This window comes from Panthera uncia, chromosome X (assembly GCF_023721935.1).
Source record: "Panthera uncia isolate 11264 chromosome X, Puncia_PCG_1.0, whole genome shotgun sequence".
Taxonomy (NCBI): Eukaryota; Metazoa; Chordata; class Mammalia; order Carnivora; family Felidae; genus Panthera; species Panthera uncia.
The window spans coordinates 40,796,941-40,820,772 of record NC_064817.1 but is presented as its reverse complement, the minus strand read 5'-3'; the positions used below and the strand labels follow the sequence as shown (position 1 = coordinate 40,820,772).

Here is a 23,832-nt window from a genome sequence, read left to right as displayed (position 1 = left end):
TTTTAAACAGATCTTGAATAAAGTCAGAAATGTTAACCAAAGGCAGGGAGCTCAGAATCCTAGAGGAGACTCACCCAAGAGAAGTAGGTCTGGACTGACAGAAGCCATGAGCAAAAGGTGCTTGGGACAGGTACCTCACATGATTCCCTGGATCATCATTCTTCTGGGGTCATCTCCTTTGGATCCCACTTCTGACTCCAAGGAATGTCAGCCTAAATACAGAGGTAAACCGAGGCAAGCTCAGAAAGATGAATTTATTTGGGAATAGGAAAAAAATTGTAATTCGGGTCTTATCTGTAGCTTGCTACAGTTTGGGTGTCCAGAATTGCAATCTTTGCTGTTCCCAAATAAACTCATCTTGTTGAACTTGCGTCAGTTTACCTCTTTATTTAAATCGACATTTATAAAAGTTGCTTTGTAGTCTTTATCTGCTAGGTATCTTTAAGGATGCCCAGGGCTTCTAAGCCTGGAAACATGGCCATGAGATTGATTATTGTGGTCTGTGTTTTCAAGACCATCCTCTGACCCAGCACATTATTCTACTTACCAAACATTTCACTTTCATTTATTTATAGCTTCACATTTAAATGTTTTAGTATATGTGTTCCATGCAAGAAATGTGCTATAATTCATTTACCCAGTCTCCTTCTGTTGTCCTTTAAGTGGTCTTCAATCTTTTGCTACAATAAATAATACCATGATGAATCTGACATAAAAATCTTTTCATTGGACTCCTGGCTGGCTCAGTCAGAAGAGCAGGTGACTCTTGATGTCAGGCTCATAAGTTTGAGCTCCACATTGGATGTCGAGATTTCTTTTTTTTTTTTTAATGTTTATTTTTGAGAGAGAGAGAGAGAAAACAGTGTGAGTGGGGGAGGGGCAGAGAGAGAGAGAGGGAGACACAGAATCCGAAGCAGACTCCAGGCTCTGGGCTGTCAGCACAGAGCCTGACACAAGGCTCGAACCCACAGACTTTAAGATCATGACCTGAGCTGAAGTCCGACACTTAACCAACTGAGGCACCCAGGTGCCCCATGGATGTAGAGATTTCTTAAATAAACTTAAAAAAAATCTTTTCGCACATCTTTAATGATTTCCTTGGGATGAATTTTTAGCACATCTCTGGTATTATTTCTGGTGGCTATTTCAGTATCACCCTTCTACTTTATAAACTCTTATGATGAAGGCAGGCTGGGTCCGAGGACCCAGAGAGGGTCCCGCAGGACCAGCCAAGAGGGTCCTTGGCTTCACGCAGCATAAAAATCAAATGTGAGCCAAGAAGAAGTAAGAGCAGAATTTATTAAAGATACAGAGAGAGTACAGATACAGGCAGAGTGTCTGGGAGACTCAGAAAGGAAAGGAGAGAGTCTTGTCTTTGCTTGGTGTCTGGGGTTTTTACTGAGGATTGTGGTCTGATGTAAGTGTCCTCTCAGGCATTGAGGAACTGGACAGAACAGGGAGAATGGTCCACGTGTCCTCCATAAGTCACTTATTCCTTGGTGCTAGGGGGTCTTAAAATTGAGATTTCTAGCACCGGTGGTCTGAAATACACACATGATGGCCTCACTCACTCATTCCTTAGAAGTTTTCTATTGTGCTGGAAGGCTCCAAAGAAATCATTAACTCCTTCATTCTTACAAGGAGGACATACATTATTTGTATTATAAGGAATGTGTAAGGCAGGTGTGCTGGTCCTAGCAAGAAGAGAAGCAGGGAAATGGGCAAAAAAGCAGTCCTTCAAAAAACAGCCCTTCATGGGGCCCTTTCAATTTCTCTTCTCTCTCTTTAAGGTCCTACACAAAAGGAACCTGTCCCATTAATCTTTCAAAGCCTTAGAACGTGGCTCTCACAACATATTTAATGTTGGTAGTATAAGCAGAAATAATTTGTGATCCCTGGAAAAAGAAAGATGAGGCATAAATTTCTTGACATAAGAAAAGTCACTTTAGAGGTGCCTGCATGGCTCAGTCAGTTAAACATCTGGCTTCTGCTCAGGTCATGGTCTTACGGTTCCTGAGTTCGAGCCCCACATTGGGCTGACTGCTGTCAGCATAAAGCCCACTTTTGGATCCTCTGACCACCCCCCCCCTCACTGGTTCTCTCTCTTTATCTCATAAAAAAATAAACTTAAAAAAAGAAAGAAAACTCATTTTAGACTCTTGCTCATCTTGCAATTTTTGCCTGACAAGCACTACTTGCACATTTCTTGTAGAACTTCCTGAGATGTGTTGAAATTGCAGAAGAATAGATTTCAGTAGATAATGATTTGAAGGAAACAAAAGAATGTGAGGACAGAGAGACACTATCAGGCCAGAAGATAGCCTAATCATATCGGCAAAAATAAATCAGTGGTAAAACTTCCATTTCTGATTCAAAGTAAAGGTTGACCTGACACATATTCTTGAGTCCTCTTTGCAGGATTTAAATCCCTTTGAGCACTCAAATACCGGACCAACTGGAGCCAGAGAATTGATGATGCTGACCAGCTCTCCTGACTTCAGTTAACTTGAGACCTGGTCTCAGTTGCCTTAAGATGACCTTTGCTCCAATTCCATGCTGAATTCCCTATTTTGCAAGCCCTTCCATGAATATATATGCACTTTTAGCTAAAAACTTACCCATTTTTATTGTTGAAGGAGACACTGCTTTGGGAGATATCCCCAGTGTTCTCCTTTATTTGTTGCAAGTAAAACTCTTCCTTTTCCTATTCTTTGCTTGGATGAGTCTTTTGGCTCCATTTCTACCAAAAGGTGAACCCAGTTTTGGGTAACAGTGGGAACTACAGTTGACTCTTGAACCACATGGGTTTGACTGCACGTGTCTATTTATACCAGGATTTTTCTCAATAAATACAGTATAGTATTATAAATATATTTTTTCTTCCTTATAATTTTTTTTAGTTTATTTATTTTGAGATAGAGCGAGTGAGAGTGGGGGGAGGGCAGAGAGAGAGAGAGGGAGGGAGAGAGTGAATCCCAAGTAGGCTCTACACGGATAGCACAGAGCCCCATGCAGGGCTTGAACCCACAAGCCTGAGATCATGACCTGAGCTGAGATCGAGTCAGATGCTTAACCATCTGAGCCACCCCGGCACTCCTCCTTATGATTTTCTGAATAACATTTTCATTTTTTTCTTTAGCTTACTCTTAAGAATACAGTATAAAAAAATACAGTATATAATACATGTAACATACAAAATATGTGTAACTCTACTGCTTAGGTTATCATTAAGGTTTCCAGTCAACAGTAGGGTATTAGTAGTTAAGTTTTTGAGGAATCATAAGTTATTTGTAAATTTTCAACTGTGGGGGCAGGGGATTGGATCCCCCAACCCCTGAATTATTCAAGGGTCAACTGTATGTATGTGTATTTTTTAAAGTAGTCTTCACACCCAGCGCGGAACCCAACGTGGGGCTGGAACTCCGGGCCCTGAGATCAAGACCTGAGCTGGGATCCAGAGTGGGATGCTTAACCATCTGAGCCACCCAGGCACACATGTATATATACTTTTAATATCTGTTTAGGTCATTGTTCCCCACTGGACTATGATCCTCTAGAAAGGAGGAGGTCTATTTTATTAATATTTGAATCCAGAGCTTGTGGTGTATTAAATCTGGCAGCAGTAGGTACCATTTACATGTCTATTTGTTATTGTACACAACTGACACAGATTTTTTTCTTAAATGATGTATTTTTATCTACACTTTCCATACCAGTAGGGCACGGCGATTAATAACTACTTGTTCACTACCTGAATGAAAGAATGAATACCCCCAAGAACCACATATTCCTATATGATTGGCGCGACGCGCCCCTATGAAGAACAGCAACAATTACTTCTTAAGGCCCCTGTTCCACGTACGCCAGTCGACGCCGCAGTGTTTTCTGGGAAAGGTAGTTCTAAAGCCCGTCGTCTGGCCCCGGTCAAACTGAGCCCAAACTAAACTTCCCAGAAAGCAGCACACTCGCCTGGGAAGAGGGGCAAGATGGCGGACGCTGAAGACGGTACTTTGCGACCCGCGGGAGCCTCTGCTGCCCCAATTTCATTCAGCTTCAGTCGCACGTCTGCCAGGAGACGGCTGGCGGATCCGGGAGACGACGCGAGTGCGGCTCCGGAGGAGAAGGATTTCTTAAAGACCCTGGAAGGGAGGGAGCTGCAGAGGTGAAGCGCCGTGTCTTTCATCCCTTGGAATTAGGTTCGGTGGGTTCAAGCGGGAGGGTGGAATCTGAGTTGATTGTTTTGGTGGCAGCGGCCACCAAACCTTTGGATCACAGCCTGAGGAAATTCGTGGAGGCGAGAAGGCGGGAGTGTGTAACAGGGGAGGTGGGGAAATTGGACCTGACAGCCAGGGCGTTTGAGAAAAGAGGATGTATTCCTGAGAGGGTGTGTCTTTAGCACTTGGGGGCCTTGAGATGTGTGCGTTTTGAGAGAAGGAAAGGAGTGGAGAATGACAGGACCCCTAGTTTGTCAGCTGAAGCGGTGGAGCTTCTCCAGTATAGGGAATGGGGTGGAGTGGCAGATGGAGTTTTGGGGAGGCCGTCATCAGCTTAATGTGGAAAGGAGAGTTGGAGGGAGAGACTTCCAGAAGAGAATAAGCTATCCAGGGGTTGGTGTGGAGCCTGGACCTGGGGGAAAGTCTGGGCTGAAGATGGTGACTTGTGAGTCATTGTGAAAGCCACGGAAGTGGGTCTTGGGCTGAGCAGAGGTTCCAGGACTGAAGGCTGATTCCTCAAAGGCACTGATATTTAAGAGTTGGGGGTGGGGGAGAGAATCTAAAGAAAACACCATTAGAGACATGACAGGAGAGCGAGGGTGTGGTCCCTCCAGCTGGGGGTGAGTTTGGCTCTTGTGTTTTCTCTGAAGGGAGGAGTGTGGCTCAGAACCCACTGACCATGCTATTCTCCCAACTTCACATCTCTGTGTCCACATCAGTGTGAAGCCCTCAGAAACCCCCAAGGAACTCGTCATCCCTTTGATCCAGAATGGCCATCGCAGGCAGCCACCGACCCAGGCTCCTGGGCCATCCACAAACACTGAGGCCTTGGTGGAAGGGGTGCTGTCTCAAGCTGTAAAGGAGATCATTGAAGGTAAGTGATCCCCTCTTTGCCTTGCCCCAGTGAAGGAAGAGGGGGAGGAAAATGGAAGGAGAGGGTTGGGCCTCATTGCTTCCTCCCATTCTTCCTTAGACTCCAAGAAGTCCCTGGAGGAGAGAGAAAATTCGGGTATCGACCCCATGCTTGCTATCCCCATGATCCAGAAAGGATGCCTCCCTAACGGAGAAGGGGCAGACAGCGAACCCCGAGCTGAGACAGTGAGCTGGCCCCTAACTCCTCCAGCCCCAGCCTCTCTTTGCCCTGTCTGCCAGGCTTGCCTCTCTGCACCCAGCAGGGAAAGTCAGTGTGTGTACTAGAGGCCTGCTGCCTAGCTCTTCCTCCTTCTGTCCTTTTTTGGAAGCATTAACAAAGGAATCCAGATACTGAGGTGTGGAAAATCACTTGCATTCTGGAATTATCTGAACAAGATGAGCAAATGGAACAGGAAATGTAAAGATCCTGAGGGTAGACTCTGCCTAGAGTGTTTGAGGAACACCAAGGAGACCAGTGTAGCTGGAGGGGAATAAGTGAAGGGGAGGAGTAGTAGACAATTTCAGGCATCCCAAGACCAGAAACACAAGTTTCAAGACACATAGGAACACTAATAATATTAAATGCCAAGTAGAACTGTCTATGATGACAGAGTGTAATCTATCACACCATATTAAGCAGAGGTAGAAAGTGACAAAATTGGAAAGTAGGAAGTGGCTAGGGCTAAACTAGGCAGGGCCTTGTGGGCCATGGTGAGGACTCTGGCTTTTATTGTGAATGATATGAGGGCCATGAGAGGGCTCTGAGCAGAAAGGGTGAAGACTTAAGATTTCACAGGATCTCTCTGGCTACTATGAGCAGAACAGACTAGTAAGTAAAGGCAGAAGCAAGGAGACTAGCAGTGCAGGCTAGAAATGATGGAGCCTCAGACCAGAGTGGTAGGAGTGAGGCCTGGAAGGACAAGTAGGGTTTAGTGAGAGAGGGAGGAGCAGGGTGAGTACCAATGGCAGCAACAACCTAAGCAATAGCATGGTGGCAGGGAGTCGGTGTTGTGTGTGCCCATTGGTGAAGCAACTTGCAGTGTGTCTAAAGTGAGTATAAAGAATTGGAGTGAGGATGGGAGGTGATCGATAAGGAGAAGTGAGGGGTATGTCTACAGAAGCAACAAAGTCTGTCTTTCATACACATGGATTCCACTTTTCACCTCTTTATTCACAATTTTTTAACGATGCTTCTTTGGGGCCTATTTCTCTTACAGCCCCAGACCACCCTCTCTTTTGACTGAACTGTTCTCATTGGCCTTCAGATGTCTTCTGATGTCTTTCATCTTAAAAAATAGGACCTTCATCTCACTTTCCACCCTGTTCCCTCTTTGGCCTCATTTCTCTCATTTCCTCTCCTCCCCCAGCCTTCCACATCTCAGTTGAACCCAGGTACATCTATCCTTCCTCTCAGCCAAAAAACCTTAGTGTTGACTCCCCTCTTTATTCCATACCCCCAGGTACAGCCTTTCAGCAAAATCCTATCATGTCCCTTTGCAGAATACATCCAGAATCTGACCACTTCTCACCATCACCACTCTGGTCTGAGCCACAAGTATCTGTCATCTGGACCATTGCTGTAACTTCCTCACTGGGTCCCCTTGTGTGGTGGCCAGCCTCCTGTAGCTCCAGCCCAGATCTCCTGATTAATGTCTCACCACCCTCTCTGCCTCCACAGCACTGTTTCAGTCAGGTTGACTTTCATGATGCTCTTCCCACACCAGATCTTGTCCTGCCTCAGGGCCTTTGCTCTTATTGTTCTCTCTGCTTGGACTACTCTCCCTTCTATATCCTCCTGGCTCCCTCTGTCATTTCTTTCTGGTCTCTGCTCAGATATCAACTCAGTAACCCTCTCTTCTCCATCCCTCTGCATCCCCTTAAGCTGCTTTATTTTTCTTTATATAACTTATCACTACCTGACATACCATGTTTTAGGTATTTTATTTATTGTGTGTCTGTACAACTAGAAGGTAAGCCTCACAGAGCAAGGGTTTTTGTTTTGTTTACTGCTTTATCCTCATCACCTAGATTAGTACCTGGCACAGAACAGGTGGTTTATAATTATTTGTTGAAGGACAACATGGAGGAGTAAAGTGAGAGACAGCAAGAGGAAATCAAAACTAACCTTGAGCTTATTGGAAAAGAAGCATTGAGGGTCACCCTGTGGGTGTTAGTAAGCGCACTTCAGAGGACCCACTGTGAGCCAAGCCTAACCGTCCTTCCTCTGCCTGAACCTGTAGGTGCCGGAAGAAGCTGATTACGAGGCAGTCCCTGTAGAGGCCTATGGGCTGGCCATGTTACGAGGCATGGGCTGGAAACCTGGCGAGGGCATTGGCCGCACGTTCAATCAGTGAGTTCTAGGGTATGGGCAAGGGGCAACAGATGGGGGCAGCGAACAAGACCCCCATGGTTACCACCCATCCAAAACCATCCAGGCAGGGAGAGGGCATGTTACCACCCTAATTAATTTAGTAAGCCTTTCCACTACTGTTTCAATCTCCTATTTACCCTTTGAAACTCTGTAACGAGATCCCATTTATGTAAAGGTTACTTTTCTGAACATCAGCTTCATCATCTGGAAATGGAGATGATGACAATATTGACTTCCCAGGTCTGTTGTGGAGTTATGTGAAATTATACACATAAAGCACTTACAGCAGGCCCTGGCCCCAAATAAACATAGACTAGACATTTGCTATTATCACACAGACTTATGGTCCCTTCTTCTCAGTTCTCAACTCCAAAGAATTCTGAAAACCAAACATCTTTTTCATAAGCCATTTAGTAGCCAAACATGACCTGAGACACAGAGCATTTTATAGTCTATTTCTCCTGCTTGGCGTGAACATTTGTATGATTTCCCCTGTAGAAATATCAGGGTGTTTGATTACAGGGATCTGCCTCAGGTCCTGCTGTAGATACTATGTAATAGATGGTCTATCCAATGTGTTATTAGGTTGGACCAAATGAAATTGTTATTTCTGTAAATCAAAAGCAGTCCTAGTGTGAGATGGGGAAGGCTATTCTTGAACATGTTGACAGGGTGGAATTTGAATAGTAGTGCGTGGGGGAGGCACTGAAAACTTACATCTTCCCCCTCTCCTGGCCAACAAGCTCACATACTGTGCTCCCTGCAGAGTGGTAAAGCCCCGTGTCAACTCACTGAGACCAAAGGGGTTAGGGCTGGGTGCCAACCTGACTGAGGTCCAGGCCCTGGCCCCCACTGGCCCCCACCACCTGCCAAAGCCAGATGAGGAGCAAGAGAAGGATAAGGAAGACCAGCCTCAAGGACTGGTGCCTGGGGGAGCTGTGGTGGTTCTTTCTGGCCCACACCGAGGCCTCTATGGGAAGGTAAGGAACAAAACTGTGCCGGGAGCCTGAGACAGGCAGCGGGGAAGATTGATGTGAGGGCCAGAGGGAGGAAGACTTGGGTTTGGGGTGGAAAGGGCTGGAAGTCCTTGTCTTTCAGGCATGCCTGGCTTGCTGCCTCATTCGGTAACTCAGAACCACTTGCTGGGCCTTTCTGAGCCTCAGTTTCCAACTAAAAGAATGCCATATGCCACATGTTCCTGAGGATTAAATTCTTAAAATATATCTAAGCCACAGAGTCTGGCAGGGGAGACATATGGACCAGGGCCTGTCCCAGGCCTTGGGTCAGTCTGGTGGGGGAGACACAGGGGTCAAGCCTATTGGAAATAAGAGTGGACAGCTGGGGCCTAGGAATGTGGGTTTAGTCCACATTCCTAACTTCTTCCCCCCAACCATTCAGGTAGAGGGCCTCGATCCTGACAACGTTCGGGCCATGGTTCGCCTGGCCGTGGGGAGCCGCATGGTGACTGTTAGTGAGTACTACCTGCAACCTATCTCACAGCAGGAGTTTGACAAGAATTCCTTGGATCTCAGTGAGTGAGCTTTTTACCTAGCTGGGAGAGTTGGAGAAGCATTCCGGGTGGGGGGGGGGGGTGGTAGGGCCTGTCCCAGGTGGTGGGGTTGGCAGGGAGATCAACAGTCTGCCTGGCAGGTGTGACTTCTGGTCAGAGGTCAGGAGGCGAGAATGAAGATAAGTGGTTTATTCAGTTTGAGGAAAAATTGATGTAGTAACCCTAGGGCTTTCGTTTGCTTCTTTCTGAGAGAGAATAAACAGGTATGGAAACCAATTCCTATCTTTGGGAGGTCTATTCAGGGTGATGAGCCTCTCTTCTTCTAGGGAGTGAGGGCAGTTGGGACTAGGCCATGACCAGGGATGAAGGCATTCTAGGCATGGCAGCAGGATGGGGCAGTTTGGCAGATGGGAGATTGGTGCTGACAGAGCTCTCAGGATTTTCTAGCCCATACTAGGTGGTCGCCTCAGATTAGCAGCATCAGCGCAGGCTCGAGTGGCTGAGGAAGGCTTTCTAAAGGAAGCCCCAGCAGTTGAAGGGAAGGGGAGAGCATTCCATTGGTGTAGGCAAAGTCATGATAGTAGGAGGGGACACTGAGGCAAGTGGGAGGTGGCCTGAGGCTGAGGTGTAGCCTGCAAGGTAAGAGAATGGCACACTGAGGCTCCTTCCTCCTTCTCCCCACACACCCTTGTGTAGGCCAGATGCGTAAAACTTCCTCAGTGCAACAGAATGGAACAGCTTCGTCATGGAAGGCCCTCCGGGATCAGGACCTCCCCAGCCAGCAAGAGGACTCACAGAGGAAGCGAAAACACCTTCCTGACCGGTGGGACCCTGGGCATCTGGGATGGGGGGGGAGAAGGCAAGGCTGTGGAGAGGCTCCAGCAGTCAGAGAAAGCTTCCAGGGCAAGGCAGGCACATAGAAGGAACTAGAGACAGCATTATGGGTGGGTTTCACAGCAGCAGCAAAGGTGGGGTGAGTAGAATGTGCATCTGATGATCTAAGCCCCGTGTTGGCCCCTTTCCACAGACAGGGGGAGCCTGCTGCCAAGAATGAGAAGGCAGGTCCCAGGAGCCAGCACTGGTTGCACAGGGACCTACGCGTACGCTTTGTGGACAAGCTGCACAAGGGTGGCCAGTATTACAACACCAAGGTGGGAACCCTGCAACCTGGGTCCTCCTCCTCTCCCAGGGACTAGGTCCCCATAACTCCAAGATTCTCACATCCCTTGACCTCCCCAGATGACGATCGAAGATGTCCTCAGCCCAGATACCTGTGTGTGTCGAACAGATCAAGGCCAGGTCCTGGAAGGTGAGTCTGAGGGATGGCCACTGGGTCGTTATCATCCTGGAGGCTGATGGGAAGGCTGTCTTAGACCAAGAGGCTGGTGTGGGCAGAGGATGGGAGATAGGGTAGAGTTCGGATATTTTGTAAGATCCAGAATCATCTTTTTTTTTTTTTAATTTTGAGTCTTTTTTTAAGCTTATTTATTTATTTTTGAGAGAGAGGGGGAAGGAGGGAGGGAGAGAGAACCAGCAGGGGAGGGACAAAGAGGGGGACGGAGGACCTAAAGCAGGCTCTGAGCTGTCAGCACAGAGCCCAATGCGGGGCTCAAACTCACAAACCATTAGATCATGACCTGAGCCGAAGTTGGATGCTTAACCGACTGAGCCACCCAGGCGCCCCCAAGGCCCAGAATCTTCTGACAGAACATTAGGCGCTTCTGTGATAGTGATTATCTGAGCCCCTCCTTTCCCCATCTGCGACATTGACATGAAAATGAGCTATTTCTCCCTCTTGTACAGATGTGTCCTGAACTCCTTGTGCAGGGCAGGGCAGGGCATATAACGTGCCCACAGTAAATGGTATCTGTTGTCATCACCCATCATCTTCCTACATAAGTGCTCCCTTTTTTAGGAACTGCTCCTTAGGTGTCCTCACCCACACCTGTCAACAGGGTACAGAGTGGCTCTCAGGAATACAGAAAAGGACTTGTGACAGGACCCTGGGTGGGCTAGTCCTGGCTGTGGGCCTCACTCCCTCCCCTCATCTGTAGGCCTGAGGGAAGACATGCTGGAGACCCTGGTCCCCAAGGTCCAAGGCAACCGGGTTATGGTGGTGCTGGGGCCACAGGCTGGAAAGGTGAGTCCCAGACCTGGGCGTGGGGGGTGGGAGCATGCAGGGGATGTCCCAGAGTCTGGGTTGGCTCTGCTGACTCCACCCGCTGCTACTCTAGGTGGGCCGCCTGCTGGACTGGGACAGAGTACGGAGCCGGGCTGTGGTGCAGCTGCAGAGAGAGAATCAGCTGGTGGAACTTCACTATGATGCTGTCTGCCAGTACCTGGGCCCCAGTGACTCAGATGAAGACTGACCCATGGCCCCGCTCCCACCCCCAATGCTGCCGCCTGCTCTGTACGGTGTGGAAAGCCAGTCTTCACAAAGGTGGGGAGGTCATTGTTCCATCCTCCACTTGCACCTCAGCCCCAGGACCAGGACAGGGACAGGGCATAAGATAGATGGGCCTGAAGGGAGGCTCGAAACAAACCTGGTATTCTCCAGAAGCTAGTGTGTAATAAAAATCATTTCAGAAACTCAGTAAAATGACAAGATCGTAAGTGTGTGCTGAGCTGAGTAGAAGCGGGAGCTGAGCTGACGGAGGTGGGAGCCGTTCCAGGCTTCAGCCCCACCTCCCTGCATGGGCTGACAGACAAGTTCAAGGATCTGTCTGCTTACAAGTTCATTCTTGGAATACAGAAGCTACGAAGTGTGTCCCCTGAGCAGACGCTATGGAGTCTGGAGTGCCACATCTCTGTACAACTTCCTGAAGAAGAATCCTAGTGGTGGCTCTACTTTTTTTTAAATTTTTTAAATGTTTATTTTTGAGAGAGAGAGAGAGACAGAATCCGAAGCAGGCTCCAGACTCAGCTGTCAGCACAGAGCCCAACACGAGGCTCAAAGTCACAGATGGCAAGATCATGACCTGAGCCAAAGTCAGAAGCTTAATTGACTGAGCCACCCAGGCGCCCCATTGGTGGCTCTACTTTTTACTCTTGGTCCAGACCAGATGTCCAGAGGATGTCTTGAGCCAGTGATGAGAGTCCAGAGGAAGGGAGGCTTCTACCCACAAATGGGATGTGTTTGCACTATTTCCCAGAGGAGTCAGTTAATTTCAGGGCCCCTGTTTTAGTCCCCAAACTTTGGCTAGAAAGTAAAAAAAAGTTTTGTCCCAGGTAGGATTTCTCTGATCCAGGTAACTGGACTCTCAAAAAGGTTATTGTCAGACAGCCCTCAAACTTTTTCCCATTTAATGGGCTGAGATCCAAAATCAACAAGGGAAGCAAGAGCTTTAGGTCCAATTGCTTCTAAGTCATCCCCAAATGCAAACTGGTGCAGCCATTCTGGAAAACAGTTTGGAGGTTCCTCAAAAAATTAAAAATAGAACTACCCTATGACCCAGCAATTGCACTACTAGGCATTTATCCAAGGGATACAGGTGTGCTGTTTCGAAGGGACACATGCACCCCCATGTTTATAGCAGCACTATCAACAATAGCCAAAGTAAGAAAAGAGCCCAAATGTCCATCGACGGATGAATGGATAAAGAAGATGTGGTATATATATGTACAATGGAATATTACTCGGCGATCAGAAAGAATGAAATGTTGCCATTTGCAACTACGTGAATGGAACTAGAGGGTATTATGCTAAGTGAAATTAGAGAAGGATAAATATATGATTTCACTCTATGTGGAATTTAAGAAACAGATGACCATAGTGGTAGGGAAGGAAAAATAGATAAAAACAGAGGGAGGCAAACCATAAGAGACTCTTAAATACAGAGAACAAACTGAGGGTTGCTGATGGGGTGTTGGGTGGAGGGGTGGGCTAAATGGGTAATGGGCATTAAGGAGGGCACTTGGAATGATGAGCACTGGGTGTTCTCTATAACTGATGAATCACTAAATCTACTCCTGAAACCAATACTATACTATATGTTAACTAACTTGAATTTGTTTTAAAAAGATGATATAACTGTTATAAATATATACACCCGAAATCAGAGTACCTACGTATATAAAGAAAATATTGATATATATGAAGGTAAAAATAGTTTTATTACACTATATGTTAACTAACTTGGATTTAGATAAAATTAAAACTACAAAATAAAAAAACAATAAATCATCCCTAGGCACTAAGTTATTGATGTAATAAATGGTATTTGAGTTAGATCTAGACCACTGGTATGTACTCCTGACCTGTCAGGACATGGCCCAGTGCTGTAGAATTTTTTTTTAAAAATAATTTAATTATCACATTAAAATTATTACAACTCTTTTTTATCTGATTAAATCTTTTGAAAATTTTAATTGTTGAATACATGTTATCATACATACATACAATGTTATCTTAGTTTCAGGTGTACAACGTCAAGTGATTGAACAATTCTAATACATTACTCCATGCTCACTAAGAAAAGTGTAGCTACCATCTGTCACCATACAACATTATTACAACATTATTGACTCCATTCCCTATGGTGTACTCCTCGTCTCCCTGACATTTTTTTTTTTTTTTTGATAACTGGGAGTTTTTACCTCTTAATCCCCTTCACCTATTTCACCCATCCCCTTCCTCTTTGGCAACTACCCCTAGAGCGGGGCGATAAAGGTAAGCTACTGTCTCTGCCCAGCAGAAGCAGAATGCTGTTTAGAGCCAAAATGAGCAGGTATAGAAAAACAGTTGGCCAAATCAATGGCCATATGCTGAGTAAGGTAAGGGGATGATTGGAAGACCTTCCAGTATCATAACCCCAGTGTGAAGTACAATTGCACAGGGGCACCTGGGTGGCTCAGTCAGTTAAGTGTCTGACTTTGTTGGCTCAGGTCATGATCTTGTGGTTTATGGGTTCGAGCCCTGCGTTAAGCTCTGTGCTGACAGCTCAGAGACTGGAGCCTGCTTCGGATTCTGTGTCTCCTCTGCCCCACCTCCACTCATGTTCTATCTCTCTCTCAACAATAAATAAACATTAATTTTTTAAAATGTGTTATGAAGTATAATTGTACAGACAGATATTACTGATTTACTAATTTACTGATCCCTAATTAATTCCAGAACTCCTCTGTTTTCAGGATTGGCCAAGCAGGGCGGTTAAAGCAGACAGCAGAGGACAAACCCCCACCCCTAGTTTCTCCCGTTGCTGAGTCATAATTGTGATGGTACACACTGTCCCCGGAGTTCCAGGCTGGGTTGTATTTTTCAAGTTGGGGGGAAGGGTCACAAGTTCTAAAGGCTCCCAATCTGGCACGTCCAGTAGTCCATTTGCCTTATTGTATGTGCTACACCCAGTCAAGAAGGCCTCCTCCTTTCTCCAAATCATAATAAATTCATCTTGATAACACCCTCAAGAAGAGCTTAAAGCTTCCTGGAGAATGGTACTGGTCCTCTGTCTCTGCCCTGCAATGTGGTATAACCTGGCAGTTTCAGACAATCCCTTCCTCTCCTCCATGTGTCATAATACTTAAAATAGATTTCATCAGATTTTGCTTTCCTGGAGATGACATTTCTCCTGAGCCTGTCTTTAAAAACAGAGCCAAAGGGAAAAAAAATACAAACAGGGTCGGGGAGGGAGGGAGCCTCTGGGTGGCTCAGTCAGTCTTGATCTCATGGCTCACAAGTTTGAGCCCTGGGTTGTGCTCTGTACTGACAACTCTGAGCCTGGAGCCTGCTTCCGATTCTGTGTCTCCTCTCTCTCTGCCCTTCCCCGGCTCGTACATGGTCTCTGTCTCTGTTTCTCTGTCAAAAATAAAACATTAAAGAAAATGGGCTGGGGGCGCCTGGGTGGCTTAGTCAGTTGAGTGTCTGGCTCTTGATTTCAGTTCAGGTCATGATCTCACTGTTCCATGAATTCAAACCCAGCCTAGGGCTCTGTGCTGGCCTCAAGGAGCTTGCTCAGGGTTCTCTGTGCCTCCTCTCAAAAATAAACATTTATGTAGGTAAAAAAAACAACAAAAAAAACGGGTCTGAAGTTCTTAAATACAACCCTGTGTCCCGAACACATAGCCCTAACAGAACACCTCGTCCCCCAACAGACCACGGTGGCTTTTTGTTTCCCCTGAGTTCATCCCTCCTGATCCCTCAGGTCCAGGACAGGCTCCTTACGCTCTGAGAAGTGTGGACAGCATCAAGAAACTTTCCTGATCTGTCCCTTGTTCATCGCACACAAAGAAAGATGACCCTGCACAGTTTTCTCTCGGCCCAATGCCTGGTGCTTGCCGGCTACCAAGGTTGCCCTTTGCCAGCTATTGCTGTGACAACAGCTGTGAGCCTGTGAATTCTCCCTGGGCCACTCACAAGGCCGGGGCTGTGACCCGTACAATTTGTTCAGACTGGCTTCTTCCACATCACAGGGTATGAGCAAGATGTGGTTGAAAAAGCATCTGCCTCTTCTGCTAAGTCTCCAGAAGTCTCCCTGGCAGGGTGCTGCCTCTATTAAACACTGTGCAGGGGCAACTGGGTGGCTCAGACAGTTAAGCGTCCAACTTTGGCTCAGGTCATTATTTCATGGTCTGTGGGTTCAAGACCCACATCAGACTGTGCTGACAGCTTGGAGACTGGAGCCTTCTTCAGATTCTGTGTCTCCCTCTCTCTGCCCCTTCTCCACTCATGCTCTGCTTCTCTCTCTCTCAAAAATAAACATTAAAAAACCTGTCATAAATTTGTGGCAGCAGATCAAGAAGCAGTTTCTTTACCTTTCAGAGAGTGAGTTATTTGGGTGATTGGGACTCTGTTGCCTAAGGGCTGAGCCTGGTGGCAGATGCATGCAGTTAGATTCTCCTCTGACATTCCTTCCTCAGCCAGGGAATCCTCCCCTCCACCCCCACATTGGCTCCTGTTAACCTCCATGTTCCAGCACCACGCAGAAGGATTAAGTGCCCAACAACTTGGAAAGCTGTATGAAGGGCAGTGGGTCCTCACCAAGTGCTCCTATTGCCCCAATCCATTCAACAGGCATCTATTGAGCCCTTACTGTATTCCAGGTACTGTTCTGCATGCTGGGGGAAAAGTAGAGAGTAAATCATTCAACAAACATGAGTCCCTACTATATGGCAGATGTGATGCTGGGGATATGGCCATGAATAAGACAGACAAAGATCATTGCCCTTGTGGCATCTGCGGTTCCAGTGAGGCTGAGAGACAGTAAGCAAAAAACACAAGAGGTAAATTACCTAGTATGCTAGAAAGTGATGAGTCATGGGGGGGTGGGGCAGGAGCAGTGTAGTGGGGGCAGGGAAGAACAGCAGGGTAAAAGTGAACTGGAGTGGGCAGATGGCAGGATTCATAGTATGGCCAGGGAAGGCTTTCTTTGCTACAAAGGTGACACAGGAGTAAAGATAAGAAAGAAGTGAGGGACAGTCCTGCAGCAGCTCGGCCTGTGGTGGCACCATTGCTGGTATGTTTGGGGAATAGCAAGGAGGCCACCATGGCTGCTGGGGAGTAAATGAGGGAGAGGGAAGTAGGAGGTGAGGTCAGAGAGGTACCGCAGTGCCTTCAGGGCCACACTCCATGTTCTCACTGAGACAAAAGCATGGGAAACCTGCACACAACCACTGCCAAAGGCTGCGTGCTGATGCTCCTATCCCCCCGCCCCCCCCCCGCCGCTCCCCCCACACCCAACCACAGTAAACACACTTGTCCTTCTAGTGCTTTGGTCAGTCTGGCTGATTTTCACTGTTGGGGATGAATTCTCCCACTGGCCACTCACTGGGGTTTCCCGGAAGGCTTACCTTTCCCATCAGTGCCAGTTGGGGTGCTTTGGGGTACTTGCTTCAAACTGGGGAAGCACCTTTCCTCCCAGTCCTCAGACAGATCTCCAGCACCTTTCATATATCCCTCTTTCACCACTTCTCTGGAAGCGTTACCATTGCTGGAGGATCATCAGACCACCAGCTAAAGGGTGAGAAGCTCTCAATATTTCCCCACAGCATCTCAAAAGAGGACTAAATGCCACTATTTGTGCTCACTAATCCTTTGGGAGTTCTGATTTCCCTCATAACCTTATCCCATCCTTGTCTTCAAAAGTGCTTTAGGGGCACCTGGGTGGCTGAGTTAGTTAAGCATCCAACTTTGGCTCAGGTCATGACCTAAGGGTCTGTGGGTTCAAGCTCCACATCGAGCTCTGTGCCGACAGTGTGGAGCCTACTTAGGATTCTCTCTCTCCCTCTCTCTCTCTCTGCCCCTGTCCTGCTCTCTCTCCCTCTCTCAAAATAAATAAAATTTTAAAAGATAAATACAAGTGGGGCTCCTGCATGGCTTAGTCAGTTAAGCGTCCGACTTTGGCTCAGGTCATGATCCTCTGGTTTGTGAGTTCGAGCCCTACGTCAGGCTCTGTGCTGACAGCTCGGAGCCTGGAGCCTGCTTTGGATTCTGTGTCTTCCTCTCTCTCTCTGAACCTCCCCTGCTCACACTCTGTCTACTCTGTCTCTCTTTCCTTCAAAAAATAAACATTAAAAAATAATAAAGAATGATGAAAAAATAAAAGATAAATAAGAGTGCTATAAATCATCAGGAAATTGCAAATTAAAACAATGAGAGCACTACACAGAATGGCAGCTAACCAATTGCTGGTGAGGTGGTGGAGCAACAGGCACTCGCATCCATTGGAGGCTGGGACACAAAATGGCACAGCCACTCTGGAAGTCTGTCTGGCTGTTTCCTACAAAACCAAACATACTCTTGACTCTATGATCCAGCAATCACATTCCTTAGTATTGACCCAAAAGAGTTGAAGGCTTATGGATAAAGACATTGTGGTTTATATACACAATGGAATACTATGTGGCAATGAGAAAGAATGAAATATGGCCTTTTGTAGCCACGTGGATGGAACTGGAGAGTGTGATGCTAAGTGAAATAAGCCATACAGAGAAAGACAGATACCATATGGTTTCACTCTTATGTGGATCCTGAGAAACTTAAAAGGAACCCATGGGGGAGGGGAAGAAAAAAAAAAAAGAGGTTAGAGTGGGAGAAAGCCAAAGAATAAGAGACTCTTAAAAACTGAGAACAAACTGAGGGTTGATGGGGGTGGGAGGGAGGGGAGGGTGGGTGATGGGTATTGAGGAGGGCACCTTTTGGGATGAGCACTGGGTGTTGTATGGAAACCATTTTGACAATAAATTTCATATGTTGAAAAAAAAAAAGAGTTGAAGGCTTATGTTCCCACAAAAACCTGCACATGGATATCTACAGCAGCTTTATTCGTAATTGCCAAAACTTGGAAGCAAACAAGAGGTCCTTCAGTCGGTGAGCAGATAAATAAACTGTGGTGCATCCAGACAGTGGAATATTATGCAGCACTAAAAAGAAGTGAGCTATCAAACCACAAAATGCTATGGAGGGAACTTAAATGCATATACTAAGAAGGAGCCAATCTGGAGAGACTGCACACTAGAAGATTCCAGCTACATGCCATTCTGGAAAAGGCAGAACTAGGAAGGCAGTAAAAAGTGCTTCCCAGGAGGGACACCTGGGTGGCTCAGTCCGTTAGGCATCCAACTTTGGCTCAGGTCATGATCTCACGGTTTGTGAGTTGGAGCCCTGCCTTGGGCTCTGTGCTGGCAGCTCAGATCCTGGAGCCTGCTTCGGATTCTGTGTCTCTGTGTTTCTCCACTCCTCCCCCACTCACGCTCTGTCTCTCTCCCTCTCAAAAAATAAATAAACATAAAAAAATGGTTTCCAGGAGTTGGGAGGGAGAGAGGGATGAATAGATAGATCAGAGAGGATTGTAGGGTGATGAAACTATTTTGTCTATTATGTGGTGTATACATGGCATTATACATTTGTAAAAACAGTTTGCATGTACAACACCAAGAGTGAACTCTATTGTAAGCTATGGACTTTGGGTGATGATGATATGCCATTGTCAGTGTAAGTTCATCAGTTGTAACAAATGTACCATTTTGGTGTGGGATGTCAAGCAGGAAGATGTGCATGGGGAGGAGGGGAGCAGTGTTCTAATTTCCACACAATTTTTCTGTGAGTCTAAAACTGCTCTAACAAATAAATAAAGCCTATTCTTTTTTTTAAAAAAAAGTGAGGGGCACCTGGGTAGCTCAGTTGGTTAAGCGTCCAACTTCGGCTCAGGTCATGATCCCACAGTTCGTGAGTTCGAGCCCCACGTTGGGCTCTGTGCTGACAGCTTGGAGCCTGGAGCCTGCTTCAGATTCTGTGTCTCCGTCTCTCTCTCTCTCTCTCTCTCTCTCTGTCCCTCCCCTGCTCTACTTCTGTCTCTTTCTCCTTCAAAAATAAATATTTTTTATTAAAAATAAATAAATAAACGTACAAAAAGGAATTTAAAAAGTGCTTGAAGAACATTTATAAAAACTAAGGCTACACCACCCCCTTTGTCTTTGCCATATCCTATTTGTAGATTGTTTTCAAAAAGCATTAATACAAACATTCAGAATATCCACAGTAGTGAATAAATAATTGTTCATGTTTGGGGCCTACGAGATGACTTTTTATGCTATCAGAAACATTGCAAAAGGACATGCACACAGAAAGAGATGGCGGTGGCCTAGGAAGGCAGGAGACGGGTTGTATTATTTCTATAACATGTATACACCCATGAGAACAGCATCACAATCACGATAGTGAACATATCATTATCCCCAAAAGTTTCCTCTGCCCCTTGATAATCCCTTCTTCTGGCCCCAGCCCCATCCCCAAGCACACGCTGATCTGCTTTCTGTGACTACAGTTTATTTTGAATTTTCTAGAGTTTTCTATAAATTTTCTAGAGTCTGTCTGACATACTCTACAAAATTATTAGAAATTCATCCACATGACTCATGTATCAATAGGTCATTCCATATATATATAATAAAACCCACAGGGGCACCTGGGTGTCTCAGTAGGTTAAGCTCCTACTTCCACTCAGGTCGTGATCTTATGGCCCGTGAGTTCGAGCCCCATGTTGGGCTCTATGCTGACAGCTCAGAGCCTAGAACCTGCTTCAGATTCTGTGTCTCCTTCTCTCCCCTTGCCCCTCTCCCACTCCCACTCTGCCTGTCTTTCTCTCAAAAATAAGTAAACATTAAAAAAAGAATTTTATAAGACAAAACTCACATACCATAGTTTCCACCCCTTTCAAGGGTACAATTCAATGGTTTTAGTACATTCATAAGGTTGTGCAACTATCACCACTATCTAATTCCAGAACATTTCATCACCTCTAAAAGAAACCCTGTACCAGTTAGCATTCACTCTGTTTTCCCCTCCCACCAGCCTCTGGCAATTACTAATCTATTTTCTGTCTCTACAGATTTGCTTATTCTGGATAGTTCCTATAAATGAACCATACAATATGTGACCTTTTGTGTCTGGCTTCCTTCACCCAACATCATGTTTTCAAGGTTCACACATGTTATAGCGTGTGACAGTAATTCACTCCTTTCTATTGTGTAATGCTTCAATGATATACCACCTTTTGTTTATCTACTCAGATGTTGATGGAGATTAGTGTACAAGTCTTTGAATGGACATACATTTCCTTTTCTTGTGGATAGATTTCTGGGAATGGAATGCCTGGATCACGTAATAAATATACATTTAATGTTTTTTTTTTAAATGTTTTATTTATTTTTGAGACAGAGAGAGACAGAGCATGAGCAAGGGAGGGGCAGAGAGAGAGGGAGACACAGAATCCGAACCAGGCTCCAGGCCCTGAGCTGTCAGCACAGAGCCCAACGTGGGACTCAAACCCACAAACCGTGAGATCATGACCTGAGCCAAAGTCAGACACTCAACCGACTGAGCCACCCAGGCGCCCCATAATGTTTTAATAAACTGTCAATATCCCAAGTGTCCAGCACACTATGTAGCATATAGTAAGCTTTCAATAAATAATTGTATAAAGAATAACTGACCTTATGACCAAAAAACAAACACACAAACAGAAAACTCTGTCAAACTGTCTCCCAAAGTGATTATACTATTTTACATTCCTACCAGTAGTGTACAAGAGTTCTAGTTCCTCACATCCTCGACAAATTTTGGTATGGTCAGTCATTTGGATTTTATCCATTCCAATGTTTATTTCTGGTATTTGTTGTGGTTTTAATTTTCGTACCCCTAATAACCAATGATATTGAGCATCTTTTCACGTGTTTATTTGCCACCTGTATATCTTCTTTGATGAAAGTTCTGGTAAAATTCTTTGCCTATTTATAAAAAATGGGCTGTTTGTTTCCTTGTTGAGTTTTTAGAGTTCTTTATATATTTTGGATAGAGATACTTTATCAGATAGATGCTTTGCAAGTATTTTCTTCCAGTGTGTGGCTTGTCTTTTCATTTTCTCAACAACGTCTTTTGAAAAACAAAAATGTTGGGGTGCCTGGGTGGCTCAGTCAGTTAAGTGTCTGACTTTGGCTCGGGTCATTATCTCACAGTTTGTGGGTTCAAGCCCTGCATCAGGCTCTGTGCTGACAGCTCAGAGCTGGGAGCATGCTTTGGGTTCTGTGTCTCCCTCTCTCTCTCTCTGCCCCTCCCCCGCTGATGCTCTGTCTCTCTCTCCTTCAAAAATAAATAAACATTAAAAAATGTTAAAAAAAAGAAAAACAGAAATATTAAATTTTGATGAAGGCAAACATATCGATTTATTCTTTTTGGTTTGTCCTTTTGATGTCATATCAAAGAAAATTTTGCCTAATCCAAGGTCACAAAGGTTTTCTAGAAGTTTTATGGTTTTTAAAAAATATTTATTTATTTTTGAGAGAGAGAGAGAGAGAGAGCGAGCGGAGCAGGGGCAGAGAGAGAGGTGGATAGAGGATCCAAAGCAGACTCTTCGCTGACAGGAGCAAGTCCAACATGGGGCTCGAGCTCACAAACCGTGAGATAATGACCTGAGCTGAAGTCAGACACTCAACTGACTGAGCCACCAGGAACCCCTAGAGGTCTCATGGTTTTAGATTATACATTTAGGACTTCATTTCATTTTGAATTAATTTTTGTGTATGGTGGGAGGTACAGATCCAAGCTCATTCTTTTGCAGGTGGCTATCAAACTATTCCAGTACCATTTGTTGAAAAGACTATCCTTTCTCCACTGCATTGCTTTAAAGCTTTATCAAAAATCACTTATTCACCACAATGGAAAGAAAAAAAATCAGTTGTCCATATACGTATCAATTTGTTTCTGGACTCTATAATGTTCTATCGATATATTTGTCTATCTGTGTGTCAGTATCATACTGTGTTGATTACTGTAGCTTTATAATGATTCTTGAAATCAGGTAATGTTAGCCCTTCAACTCTGTTAATCTTTTGCAAAGTTGTTTTGGCTATTGTAGGTCTTTTATATTTCCATATGAATTTTAGAAAATGTTTGTCAATTTCTACAACAAAAGAGACTACTGGATTTGGATCAAATCTACAGGTCAATTTGGGAAGAATCGACATGTTAATAATATTTAGCCTTTGACCCATGAAAAAGGTTCATTTATATATGCCTTCCTTAATTTCTCTCAACAGTTTTTGTAGTCTTCAGTATATAGGTCTTGCACATCTTCTGTCATATTTATCCCTAAATATTTCATATTTCTTTTTTTTTTTCAGAGTAGGCTCCATGCTCAAATATGGGGCTTGAACTCATGACCCTGAGATCAAGAGTAGCACGCTCTACCAACTGAGCCAGCCAGGTACCCCAGTATTTCATATTTCCTGATATTATTGTACATATTATTTTTTAATTTCAATTTCCAGTTGTTCATTGCTAATGTATAAAAATACAGTTGATTTTTGTACATTGGTCTTGTATCTTGCAATCTTTTTTTTAATTTTTAAAAAATTTTTAAATTTACAACCAGATTAGTTAGCATATAGTGCAACAATGATTTCAGGAGTAGATTCCTTAAGCCCCTTACCCATTTAGCCCATCCCCCCTCCCACAACCCATCCAGCAACCCTCTGTTTGCTCTCCATGCTTAAGTCTTTTATGTTTTGTCCCCCTCCCTGTTTTTATATTATTTTTGCTTCCCCTCCCTTATGTTCATCTGTTCTGTGTCTTAAAGTCCTCACATGAGTGAATTCATATGATATTTGTCTTTCTCTGACAGACTAATTTCGCTTAGCATAATACTCTCCAGTTCCATCCATGTAGTTGCGAATGGCAAGATTTCATTCTTTTTGATTGCCGAATAATGCTCCATTGTATATATATACACCACTTCTTCTTTATCCATTCATCCATCGATGGACATTTGGGCTCTTTCCATACTTTCGCTATTGTTGACAGTGCTGCTATAAACATTGGGGTGCATGTGTCCCTTTGAAATAGCACACCTGTATCCCTGGGATAAATGCCTAGTAGTGCAATTGCTGGCTCATAGAGTAGTTCTATTTTTAATTTTTTGAGGAACTGTTTTCCAGAGTGGCTGCACCAGTTTGCAAAAGAGATCCAGCAATGCAAAAGAGATCCTCTTTCTCCTCATCCTCACCAACATCTGTTGTTGCCTGAGTTGTTAATGTTAACCATTCTGACAGATGCGAGGTCGTATCTCATTGTGGTTTTGATTTGTATTTCCCTGATGATGAGTGATGTTGAACATTTTTTCATGTGTTGGTTGGCCATCTGGATGTCATCCTTGGAGAAGTGTCTATTCATGTCTTTTGCCCATTTCTTCACTGGATTATTTGTTTTTTGGGTGTTGAGTTTGATAACTTCTTTATAGATTTTGGATACTAACCTTTTATCTGATAAGTCATTTACAAATACCTTCTCCCATTCCGTCAGTTGCCTTTTAGTTTTGCTGATTATTTCCTTCGTT

The 23,832-nt window shown here is 45.0% G+C and overlaps 1 protein-coding gene across 2 annotated transcripts in view; it reads left to right on the top strand.

Annotated features, from left to right (window-relative positions):
- Nucleotides 1-737: 737 nt before the first annotated feature.
- Nucleotides 738-23,832, top strand: part of GPKOW (G-patch domain and KOW motifs) — a 123,052-nt gene continuing 99,957 nt past the window's right edge. The window contains exons 1-11 of one of the 2 annotated variants that reach the window (XR_007460470.1): nt 738-4,162; nt 4,934-5,088; nt 5,188-5,312; nt 7,367-7,476; nt 8,264-8,477; nt 8,896-9,028; nt 9,704-9,830; nt 10,035-10,158; nt 10,247-10,316; nt 11,062-11,147; nt 11,242-14,003. Coding sequence is in view for 1 of the 2 variants with exons in the window: in XM_049643828.1 (XP_049499785.1) it covers nt 3,987-4,162; nt 4,934-5,088; nt 5,188-5,312; nt 7,367-7,476; nt 8,264-8,477; nt 8,896-9,028; nt 9,704-9,830; nt 10,035-10,158; nt 10,247-10,316; nt 11,062-11,147; nt 11,242-11,376 (1,455 nt within the window). In the remaining variant the exon portion in view is untranslated. Of the gene's footprint in view, nt 4,163-4,933; nt 5,089-5,187; nt 5,313-7,366; nt 7,477-8,263; nt 8,478-8,895; nt 9,029-9,703; nt 9,831-10,034; nt 10,159-10,246; nt 10,317-11,061; nt 11,148-11,241; nt 14,986-23,832 lie in introns of those variants that run through there. The other variant, XM_049643828.1, reaches the window with a different exon arrangement.